Genomic DNA, 12,406 nt, shown 5'->3' on the forward strand with positions numbered 1-12,406 from the left:
ATGCACTGCATTAGCAACGCGCCAACTACAGAATCGCTTCCATTTTGCAGTATATGTCTTGTTGGTAGACAGCGCTGCGGAACTTTGTAATATTTCACGACATTCCGGAGAGATATCTAGAGATTGGAATTCGTGCTCAAAAGGTTCCAAGCGGACAATTTTAGAGAGGTCAATTGCGGATGAAGTACTTGGCCTCTGTTCATGGAAATCAAGTCCCTGGTTATTGGGAGCTGTATTCTTGGTTCCACTGGCAATTGCAGAAGCTCCGTATACCAAAACTGCCTCGGCCAGGCTGGGGCTATCAGTATTATTTGGCAAGGTTCTGATCTCATTTTCCTCAGTAATCTGGGAATCAGGGGAGAGGGAGGGAAGGCATGGGTAAACATCCCTGTCCATCGGAGGTGAATAGCATTCCCCCTCGAATCCTGCTGAGGGAACCTGCTGGCATAATGTTTGCATTTCTTGTTGCTCTGAGTTGCAAACAAGTCCAGACTTGGCTTGCCCCATACGTTGAAAATCCGATTCAGCTGGACATGACATAGTTCCCACTCGTGGCAAATGTCGGATGACCTGCTTAACAGGTCCGCTTTTGTGTTGTCTACTCCTGGAACATGTTCCACTTGCAGCGTTATGTTTTGACACAATAGCCATTTCCAAATTCTTTGTGCCAGAATCAACAGGGGTTTTGATCTTGTTCCACCCTGCTTGCGCAGGTAAAACATTGTTGTTGTGCTGTCTGTCCGCACTAAGACCGATGAACCCTGGATCCTGGGAAGGAAAGCCTGAAGGCCCAGGAAGACGGCTTTTAATTACATGAGATTTATGTGAAGCTTCGCCTCTTGAGGAGACCAAAGGCCTTGAATCTCCAGGTCTTGCAGATGCGCTCCCCAACCTCGTAATGCTGCGTCTGATGTCATGACGTAGCTTGGTGATTGAGGTTCGAATGACAGGCCCTTTGTTAGGTTGCACCTGATACCCCACCATGACATTGCACGTTTGATCTGACAGGTTAAGACCAGCTTGTGGTGGAAGGAACCCAGGGCTTGGACCCATTGTTTGTCCAGGGCTTCTTGCAGCGGTCTCATCTGCAAACGGCAGTTGGGGATCAGTGGAATACAAGAGGACATCATTCCCAGTAATGACTTGAATATTACGAGAATTCCAGGGTGTGACCCTGTGTAATGATGTCTAAAACCCATCTGTCCGATGTTATGGACTGCCAATGCGGGAGAAACTGAGAGAGGTAGTGGAACTGGTCGATCTGAAGCGGTAATGGAGGCGCCTGAGGAACATCACTGTCTGCGACCAGAGTCTTGCTTCCCTCTGGCGGCGGACTTTCTTCTTCCTTGTTGTTGGAAGGAAGTGTTTGAGGACCGATACTGCTGGTTGGAGGAGTACTGACGGTAACCCTGTTGGTTGTAAGGTTGGTACCAATTAGATTGGTAAGAAGAACGCTGCTGTTGAAAGTGTCCTCTGGATCCTCGGCCGCGAAAGGACTGATAACGGCCTTGTTGTAATGAACCCAAGGATCTAGCAGTATCGGTATCTGCTTTTATCCCCTGTAACCCCTCGTCGATCTGCTTGCCAAAGAGGCTTTCTCCATCAAATGGCATGTCCAATATTTTAGACTGGACCTCCGGTCGAAAAGACGTAGCTTTGAGCCATCCTTGCCAGGGTTACCGCCCCAGCCATCTGGCGAAAGGCTATAGACGATATGCCCATTGCCACCTCAATGGACTCCGACGCTGCTCTGGCTCCATCCTGTAGAATGGTAGTCGCCTCCTCTTTCTTGTCCTCTGGAAGGTGCGACAGGAAAGGCGCGATGTCAGACCACATCTGTCTATTGAACCGGCTCAGTAGAGCCATTGCATTGGCAGCTTTGATGGAAGCAGCTGCCATGACTGCAAAGCGTTTACCTATGCCATCCATCTTCTTGCCTTCCTTATCGGGGGGCGCCACATATGTTGCCGTCGGGTTCTTGGAGCGCTTCTGCGCTGCTTGAGCCACGACCGAGTCCGGTCGAGGATGACCAATAAGACATGCTGGAGCCTTCTCTACAGCACGATACTTCTTGTCCAGCCTGGGTATGGATGCTGGGACTGAGGCTGGATTCTTCATCAGTTTGAGTCCTTCATCCCAGATATGGTCAATAATTGGAATGGCTCTTACCGACTTCCTGGAGGACTCCTTAAAGTCGTAAAGGAAACAATCGCTTTCCTTGACTGGCATAGAAAGCTTGAATCTTTTAGCCGCTTTTTCCATCAAGTCATGAAAAGTGGCTATGTCCTCTGGTGGAGAGCTTGATTGAGGCAAAGGTGACACCGGGGACGTTGGAGCAATATATTGGTCCCATTCATCTCCAACTTCCTCATCCTGAGGAATTTCCCCTTCCTCCTCCTGATAATCCCGATCGGACTCATTTAAGTCATCACGAATCGTAATAACCTTTTGAACCTCTGTCCGAGGAGGAGGAGGCAGCTGAGCCAGAGGTGTCTCTTTAACAGATTGAGAGACTTTCTCTGAGGCCGCGGAAGCATTATCTTCTGGAAAGCGACGATAATAGCTGTCTATCATACTTCTTAGGTCAGATATTAAAGAGATAGGCACCGACATTGCCTCTTCTCTCGCAGGCGTATCCACTTCCTCCTCATCATCATCATAGTGATAAGCCTGGTGAAATGACTCGTATCTCATCTGGCCCTTGACCGGCCGGTCTGCAAAAGCGAAGTGTTCCTGGGCCTCCTGTTGGTCTTCCTCATCAGAATCCTGATGTTTAATATGGAGCTGCGAAGGACTGTAAGCAACACCAAAGGATCCTTCCTCCTCTGACTCCTGGCAATCCAGAATGGTGGAGGGCAGCAGAGGTGAAATCTTTGGCGTGGAAAACTCCCCTTTTTTGCTCGTCAACACCCCCGTCGACGGAGCAATCCTCTTTACGGAAATATAAGTCGAAGTTATCTTTGTTGGAGATGGCATCGACGATTTTTTCGTCGTCGACGGGGTCGTCGACGGGCCCGTCGACGGAACAATCATCTGCATCGTCGACGGGATGCTCGTCGACGAAGATCTCGCCGTCGACGAAGGTCTGGCACTCACAGTCGACGGAGTCGTCGTTGTCGTCGACGAAGCTGTTGTCATCGAGACTGTCGTCGTCGTCGACGGCCTCATTGGCAATCTGACTGGAATCTCAGCAGATTTCGTCGACGGAAGCGACGATGGAGCCTTCTTTTCTGAGGAAGGCTTGAGAGGAGTTGGAGGGAGTGAAGTAGAAGGTTCACCTTCCTTAGTTTTAACTGCTTTTTGCTTCCTCACCTCTCCCTTTTCCTCAGAGGACCCTCTTTTTAGCTTTTTAGAGGTGTGTCCCTTGGCTTCTCCTGCAGACTCCGAGTCTTGAACTTTCCTTTTCTGAAGCATAATAAGAGGCGCGCTTCTCTATCCTTCAGAGTTTTGGCAGAGAAGGTCCGGCAATACTTGCAGTCCTTAGGGATATGCTTTGGGTACAGACAGTACAAGCACTCCTTGAGGATCCTCAGAAAATAATCTGGCCTTGTCACAGGATCTGCAAGCTCTGAAAAGGCTCTTCTTGGAGCTTTCAGACATTATGAATGAAATAATCCTTGACAAGAAAAGAGAACAGTACCTGACTTCCAACTGAAAAAAGGTCAAAAGTTCAGTGAAGAGAGAATAAACTGAGCAGAGCTCAGGGAGACTCCTTCTCACACGAAGGCGGTTGGAAATCTAAGGTATGGTGGCTCTGCTGGGAATGGTGTAGGCTGGGGCTAGCTGCTGATTGGCTGTAGTTTGGGCCACATAATGAGGAGGAGAGGTTACCCTCTGGTTTCACTACTCTATGGTTTCAGGCAGTTTTTTCTTCTACTGTTATGGTTATTATTTACCGGGAGACTCCCATCATGACGACGGGGAAGATACAAGCATGTGAATCTATGAAAGATTGAATACTGGAGAATTTGGATTTATCGGATAATCAGTATGTGTACAGAGAGCAATGTCCCTTTATGTACCCGGAAAAAACAAATACAATATATATTTTTTTAAAACAAAGAGGTACAGAAAAAAGAGTTATTGAAGAGAAGTGGAGACAACTGAAACAGGAACAGGAATGCAAGGACTGGCCCAGTAAAGGGAGTGAAAGAGAGAGAGAGAGAGAGAGAGAGAGAGAGAGAGAGAGAGAGAGAAAGAAAGAGAGAAAGAGAGAGAGCGAGAGAGAGAGAGAGAGAGAGAGAGAGAGAAAGAGAGAGAGAAAGAGAGAGAGAAAGAGAGAGAGAGAGAGAGAGAGAGCGCGAGAGAGAGAGAGAGAGAGAGAGAGAGAGAGAGGGAGGGAGAGGGAGAGAGAGAAAAATATATATAGAGAGAGGGCGAGAGCTATTAAAGTAATATGTTAAATATGTTAATTGAAGAAAAAAGAGGTGGGATTCTAGGAGCAAAACAGAGAGTAGTGGAGACATTCATAACAATCTGAGAGAGACAAATCATAGAAGGCAATGTATGCGATTAAAATAGTGGTAGCATTAGCTGGAAATTATTTTATTTTGTGTGGGAAAACTTTTCTTGTCAATTGTATGCATTCTATGAGCACTTCGTCGCTTGCTGTCTTTCTCCAGAAGATTACCTACTAATTAAAACTAGACTTGCTCTATTTAAGGCTATGCTAAGGTTTTAATTTTTTCATTACCTATTGATTGAAGCCCCAAAATTCTACTAATGTGCCGCACAACTTGCTGAATTTAGATTTGTAAAACAGAACATTTTTCTGCTTTTTTATACAGGTTATTTTCTTATGCATCAATTGATTTTGTAACTAACTTTGTCTCTACTTAGAAATCATTTTTTGAGAATTTAATTTATTTTTCTTATTCGGTTTTGTAACAGAATAAACCTTTTTTGTGTTTTTATTATAAGAATTTTGTGGGGGAACATGGAACCTTGGTATTTAATTTGAAGAAAAGAAAACATTCCCCAAAATCGGCTGAATTTGCCTTTTGCCAAATTAAATTTACCAAAAACTAGTTACCTCTGCCTACCCAAATATTGCTATGAAAGAGAATGTCTGCACAAGTATGCATTGCTCATTCGGAAAATCTTTTATCCGTACCCCAGCTCACAACCGTGACCTATGATGGTTTCTTTGAACTTTGTGGCAGATTCTGCCCTCTAATCATTTTAATTATATATTTTTTACAGTGGCTTAGCCGACCAAGTGACTTCCCTTTGTCCTGATAATCCCAGCCCCCTGATATACCTTGGTAGAAAAATTATTGTCCAGAGATTTTCCTTTTTGATTTGTGTTTTTGGATCATTAGAGAAGTAATTTAGCTTGGGTAGACATTGCTGAAGGAGACAATTTTTATTCTCAAATTGGCAGATGTGTTGCAGTGATGTTTCAGGAACCATGAGACTTATAGTCTTAATTTGGGGGTCATAACATAGGTTTTGGGGATCTTATGCAAAGAGAAAATAACTCCTCTGGGCAATCCTTCTGCCATTTTCCAAAACGGTGGCTATATTAGAGGAAGAAGAGATATATATAGAAATTAAACAAATAATAATGGTTTTTAATCCTTTTATGTATACACTAAACAATATTTATGATCTGAATATGAAAAAAATGAATGTTTATCACTTCTGTTTTAGAAATATTTTCATAGTTCATTTTATTTATTTGTTTCGGCAATTGCTCGTGGTACATTTGCAGAATGCTGAACATTTGAGAAGAGCATATCGACAGGGACTTACTTCTGTAGCACAGGTTTTGCAAGAACATGTACGTGTACATTTTGGGTGGTAGAGGCTTTAGAAATTTCAATGGTTTTAGCACCCCATCAACATCTTCCCAACCAAATTCAAATGGATCTGTCTCTACATATGCATGATCCAAAATATTTAATCATCTTCTGATCAAGTAGAACGCTCTTTTAATGTGTCCAGGCACAGAATACGACGCCGGTGGAAGGCCACTTAGTGGGACTGATGTATTGAACTCACTGTACCGAAGATAATCAAATGTGTGACAGTCAGAACTTGCTTTCCACACTCATACAAAGTATTGTTCTATGTTTAAAGTCACATTCTTCTTATGTCTCAGCAAATACTTTTAGAAACTTCATGCTTTGTTCCAATTCGGCTCATAGTGCCATCATCCAAAAGAATATGTGCCTTGAACGCTGGGCCTCTCTTGGTCATGTTTCTTGTACAAAATATGAAGCAGGATTAAGTGTCTTTTCTCGACTGTTCCATATCCATCACTCTGACAATCGTTTAATTATGAACATTTCAAAAAATCTAAGTAGCACAATAATAACAACTATGTCATTTGACAGTACAATAACTCTATTGGAACCATTTCGAACGGCCGACTCAACATGTGGCACAACATGAAAGTCAGCTGCCTCCAATTTGCTGTTAAGTTGTTGAAAAATATGGCCATGCCTTTTGAATATATCTCTGCAGGCACCAAGTCCTCATTGACAATCATTGGTAGGTGTCAAAATTTTTAATGTAGGCAAGATCAATTGCTCCATTGAAGACATTCGTCTGATTTTCTCACATTCTTTGACCGATAGTTCAAGATAACTGTGAAAGACAATGTACAGTTCTTGCAAGGTGCACACTGACTTTGATATCTGTAGAACATTCTGAACAACATCTCTGAAGTTTTGCATGGATGAAATCTTGACCATTGGCAATTGTGACATATAGTCCACAGTACCAGCAGTTTCCAATTAGGACACCTTTTCTAATTGATGTTCTTCAGGCGAAAGTTTTTTTGAGCTCTTGTATGATTTTGTGCTTCACTGGTTTGGTTGCAGCATCTCCATCAAATAAAGTGTTTGTTGGAAGATCATGCAAAAGAATGTCCTTGATAAATTCACCCCTTTGGTTTGCTAAATCCATCTCTCTATGTGCTTGAGAAAGTTATTTTTTTGTAACCTGTTTTATGGTGTATGGTTGGCAGAAACTCTTACTACGACAATTTAAGTGCAGAAGTTTAGCTTTAGTGATAATATCAAACAGCTTTTCCCCTTTTAGCACAAATCTTTCCTGCTTCAGTACTGCTTATAGTTTCGATCCATATTCCAGCATATCTGGTAGAGATGTCTTTATATTGTTATCCACATATTGTTTGATCACAAAGTTGTGTAGCCCCACAGGCTCAGTCATTTCAAAGCGGTTTCCTTGCTGCTGCATAAAATGAACAAGGCTTCTCAACATGTTTATTAAAACGTTCCCCTCTCTTTCCCACAAATTTGTGGTGAGGAACAGTTTCAATATGGTCAATTGATTTTGAATTTGTCATTGTTCTGAAAACACTTCAAATAGAAAAGACTTCAAGGTAAACTAGCTGCTATTGAGTAACATTGCCTGGCATTGCATTATGTCTTTTGAATGAAGTGAACCCTGTGCATTGTTCACTTCTGAGATAAGATAAGAAGAACCTAATATGTCATTCTTGTTCCAGAAATCACACCTTGTAACGAACGAACATGACGAGTTTGGCTCAATACTGACTACAGTTTTGCATCTAAAGATTTCAGCATCAATGAGTGCATTGTCTATGCCACATCCACTGAGATAACTTCCTGCACACCGCAACACAACTTTTGTCATGTGGATAACACCTATCATTGGATAAAGATCATCAAATTCTACTGAATTGCTTATAAAATGTCAGCTATAATACGGAAAATACCTTCATAGCGGAAAATTGACAGGCTAAGAACGCACATTTTGGAATTTCTTTAGAGCTGTGTATACTGTTGCGTAGTTTGTGACTGGAGATGGTGTCAATGGTAAAAACCCATTCTTCTTCAGTGAGACTGTATTCTGGGAGATCAAAGAATGAATTCCAGCCCACGATGGAACTGGCTTATCTTCATCCTTCAGGCTGCACTGAATAAGCGATATGATACATTCAGTTAAATCAGCTCTTCGCGGATTGCAGGATCAGGTAGAAGACCAATGTCATCAGCCCCATTGAATTTTCTGGTAGACTGGGATGTGTTGATGGCTTGTAATGATTTTGTACAAGTTGGCAAGGAAGTTGGGTTACAACAGATCCTCCAGGATATAGCGGCATGGATAAGCAAATTTAGCGGTACAAATATGGAAATTTAGTGGCACAAATATGGCAATTTAGCTGCATTTTTGCTGCACTTTATTTTACTCATAATCATTCATTTTTAGCCTTAAATCAATGGAAACTGTTTTAGCAGAGTATTCCACTTTGAAATAGGCAACCTGGGATATGGAACAGAGGAAGCAGCCCACAGGTGAAGGCTGTTATCCCTTGGAAATGCAATCCTCCATTTGCTTTAGCATAGGTTCTGAGAAGCCCATCAAAGATGGCCTGGTGGCATTCCAGAACCTGCAAACCAGATGTAAGGCTTTCTGTGTCTCAGGTCATTTACTTTCCTTCCAGGCATGTGGATCTCAGCCAATGGGTATCGACTGAAGGAATTACCATCACAAAACCTGGTTCTGTGGGCCAATTTGGTGTGCTGTCCAACTGCCACAAACTTGGTTTCTGGCTAAACCCCCACAGTCACTCTAACTTGGTCAAAACAACAATGTAAACGTTTTAACCAGCCTGCCGCAAGTGCTTAATTTGAGACGGTGTTTTCAGATGCTTGGCACCAGCACTTAATTGTCAGCAACGGAGCTTGTGACAGACTGCCCCTAGGTGGTACTGTATGGCCATATTGGAGATGCACACAACAACAATTAAGAATTATTTAAATATATTTCAAAAATTACTATTACCTGCCACCCAAGTCATTCTTATAGCTTTGGGGGCCTGAAAAGGTTCAAATTGTCCCTCTTTTGGAAGTGTGATGATTAATAGTCGAGTTGTTACCATCATTGGCAGTGCTGGCAGGGGCAATCTGTGGTGCAAGCTGCAGTAGACTCCTAACGAAATCCCTGGCACTTAATTTGTTACAAATTAAGCACTGCCTGCACTCGAGGAGAAAGGAAAGGGGCCCAAAAATGGGATGGTGAAGCAAAAGGGTTTTAGTGAAATTAAATATTTGCCTAAGATCACGCAATTTCAGCATGGAAGCCACAATTTTATCCAGATTTTCTGGTTTCACTCTGTACAAATCAGCAAGTACGTGGGTATCTATTTGTCTTTCCTTATGTTACGACTTTGTTTTTAGTTTTAACCTCCCAGTGCATTCTTCTGTCGTTTTTTAAATTATAGCTCCAACTTGATCCGAAGGTATTGAAGCGCTTCACATGCGCACCAGTAACACTACACAATTACAACACAAACACATGCATTGTTCCTTGGCATAGAGAGATTAAGTGACTTGCCCAGAATCACAGGATGACGAAACACTACTGAGGTACTCGGATACTACTGTAGGCTGTACACAGATACTGACCACGGCAGATAAGGACTGGCACATCGCGAAAATCCTGTAGGGTCTGGTCAGCAGTCAAGGGAGGAGCCTGGCTACCTCACTGAGTCATTGTGCCATCAGCAACTGCCAAGCAATCCGTCTGACTACCTCATTGATTCACAATGCCATTGAGTCATAGCGTCATCATCAACTGCCAAGCCGAGCTACCTCCATGGGCCTTGGTGTCTTCAGCCTCTTCACAGCGCAGTGAAATCTTTATCAGCTGCTGAGCCAAGATCTCGCTTGTGACCAAAGCTTTCTTTGTAATAGGCAGACTTCCTAAAATTTGCTATTAATGTGAATGATTTTAAACTACCTACAAAAGGTAGGGCCTTCAATTATTTTCAAGGGCTAAAATATAACGCTTTTTTTTACTTAAATCTATTTATGTAATTAATTAACAGTTGCAGACAATGGGTGGCAGTTTGGGGGAGGTCAAGCAAACCCAGGGTCACACTAAAAGGCTGTGTCATGGTGAGAGGTAAATCTTCATGTATTCATCAGCAGGTAATGACCCGCTAACGTGCATTCCCAATCAGCTGGTAGGCCCGGCAAAAGCGTGCACATGCAAGGCCCAATATTAGGCTAAGGGTAAAAGTGAGGCTAAGCAACACAGTGAAAGTTCATAGTTAGTCAGTGTGAGGGTAGGGACTTGCACCCTGGTAAGGAGTAGGGTCATGGTAGGGAGTAGGGTGAGGTTTAAGGTTGAGCTACAGGCCAGGATCAGTGTGAGGGGGCCTGGAAAATTACAAGCATGGACAATTTTATTAACAAGGCAAGCACAGACATGGTTCCAAGAAGAGCTGCCTCATGTATTAGGCTTGGTACCGGTGACACTCTGACGGCAGCAAGGTAGTGTCTGTAGAGACAGTGACAGATTCAAAAACTGGAAGTGAGGAACCCGTGGCATCAGGGCCATATGGGACCCGCACATGGTCACCTGTTTTTCCACACCTAGTTAGGGATAAGAGACATTAGTAGGAAGTACAGACAAGAGATACCATCCTTGACCCACTCCCTCACAAGGCCTCCCCATATTCTTACCTTGGATGCAAGTGACCACCAAATCCCCAGATGTAGGCGTACAGAAAGCTATGCTGAACCACTGAGTCATGTTCACCAGGGTTGAGTTCCTCCAGTCGCTGTCTCTGCTTAGTAAAAACGGAGCCAGTGGCACTAGCTTTTAAATCATGACCTTCAACGGATAAATAAAAACATTAAACCATTGACATCTCAGCAGACTACCAATTCACGTACTCAACTCACCCTACTGTCTTCAGAATGCATGATCTTCAACAGTTACTGATTGTAGTTCTCCAGAGTAGTGGCACAGTCATGCTAAAATGTTTTCAGTTTGTGGCACAGTCATTCAAATGTGTGTTCAGTTGAGTTGTATAGTCATATAAAAGTGTGCTTAGCTTAGCGGCACAGTCATTCTAAACTGTACAAAATTCAGTGTCATTTGAAAGTCTGCTCAGTTCAGCCATTCTAAAGTGTGCACAGATTAGTGCTACAGTTATGCTAATGTTTGCTCACTTCAGTGCCAAAGTAATTCTAAAGAGTGTTGGTACAGTCATTCTAAATACATTAATTGATAGCTAAACAAATAAGTTACATACCTTCGGTAACGCACTTTCAGGTAGATACTCTGTCTGACTGCAGAGTCCTCATCTTGTGAATATTCCCCAGGTATCTGACTGGATCCGGAAAACTCTAAAGCAGTATTCCTGCTTTAGAGTTTTATGTTTCTCCATGCAGACTTCATTCTGCTTTGGAAGTGATGAGAAGAGCCGCCTGTAAGCACCACCCATGCAAGCTGCCAACAGTTGCTTTCTAGGCTATTCCCGCACTGAGACAAAAGGGCCTACTGTCAGATTGGCAGGACTAGTGTGCAGATCTTTAGAATGGAATCTTTTTTAATGGGAAAAGAGTCCAGTTCACAGAAGGGGCAGTTGGGGGTCAGTAAGGAATCTGGTCTTTGATAGCCTATCCACTAAAAAGAGAGAGTAGCCCAAAGTGAGTAACGTGTTCAAGAGGAAGGTCCAATGGAGTCACCTGTTGCCACTTAATCTCTAGGCATGGAGATGCGAATTGTGTGGGCCGGGGTGCTAGATCCTGCCATGCTGCTGCAACAGAAGATCTCTCCAACTGAGAAGCAAGGTTAAATTCCTCAAAGAAACTCTCACACCAACTGGATAACAGGCTGGAAGATGCAGAGGCAAGGTCCAGCAGAAATAATGTACGGTTCGTTGGAATACCAGAGAGAGTGGAGTAGACCACGCCAGAGTGCTATATAGAGCGATGGATAATGCAAACGCTGAGCCCACCAGCACTGTCCAAAATGTTTGCAGTGGAATGTGCTCATTGGGAATTGGTGCAGGTGCCCCCTCTTGGAGCCCCACCTAAGACCATCATTTCTTCCAGTTGTAATCATTACGATAGGGATACTATTCTGCAATATGCATTTAAAAATGAAGACAAACAATGTGAGGGCCACCTGATCCACATTTTTCCCAAGTGCACCCACAAAGTAAAAAACAGCACAAATCCTCTGACATTATTAAGGAAAAACTAAGAGCAATGTATGGGGTATGGTACATGTTGTGGTTTTCAGGGAAGCTGAAAGCCATCCACAATGGACACTAATGTTTTCACATGACAGGAGGAAGCATGGGAGTGGCTTGAGATGGGAGACAGAACCAGGCGCGGAATGGGTACTCATCTGCGGTAGGGAGGAGGCAGCGGGTGGGGATGGACAGGCAGAACTCATAATGTGACACTGATGTAGATGACTGCACCCGCTCTGAGGGTGCAAATCTTGGGAGGAAGTCACCTTAATGACACACTCCTAGTGCTGCAGATCTATTGTTGACCACTTTTGAGGGGGAGCAGCAGGGGGAGGAGGGAGGGTGCCAAGTAGTAGATGCAATAATTCCAGTGACACCTATGTCAAAGGGATAATTCCCACATACAGAGACTCCTGAACT

At 43.4% G+C, this 12,406-nt stretch overlaps 1 protein-coding gene across 1 annotated transcript in view; it reads right to left on the reverse strand.

Moving 5' to 3' along the window:
- DNHD1 (dynein heavy chain domain 1) overlaps positions 1-12,406 on the reverse strand; it is a 682,720-nt gene that overhangs the window by 295,652 nt on the left and 374,662 nt on the right. Inside the window, exon 23 of the mRNA XM_086933691.1 lies at positions 10,464-10,614. Within this exon, the coding sequence (XP_086789817.1) occupies positions 10,464-10,614 (151 nt within the window). The remainder of the gene's footprint in view (positions 1-10,463; positions 10,615-12,406) is intronic.

Source organism: Lissotriton vulgaris, chromosome 8 (assembly GCF_964263255.1).
Source record: "Lissotriton vulgaris chromosome 8, aLisVul1.2, whole genome shotgun sequence".
NCBI lineage: Eukaryota > Metazoa > Chordata > Amphibia > Caudata > Salamandridae > Lissotriton > Lissotriton vulgaris.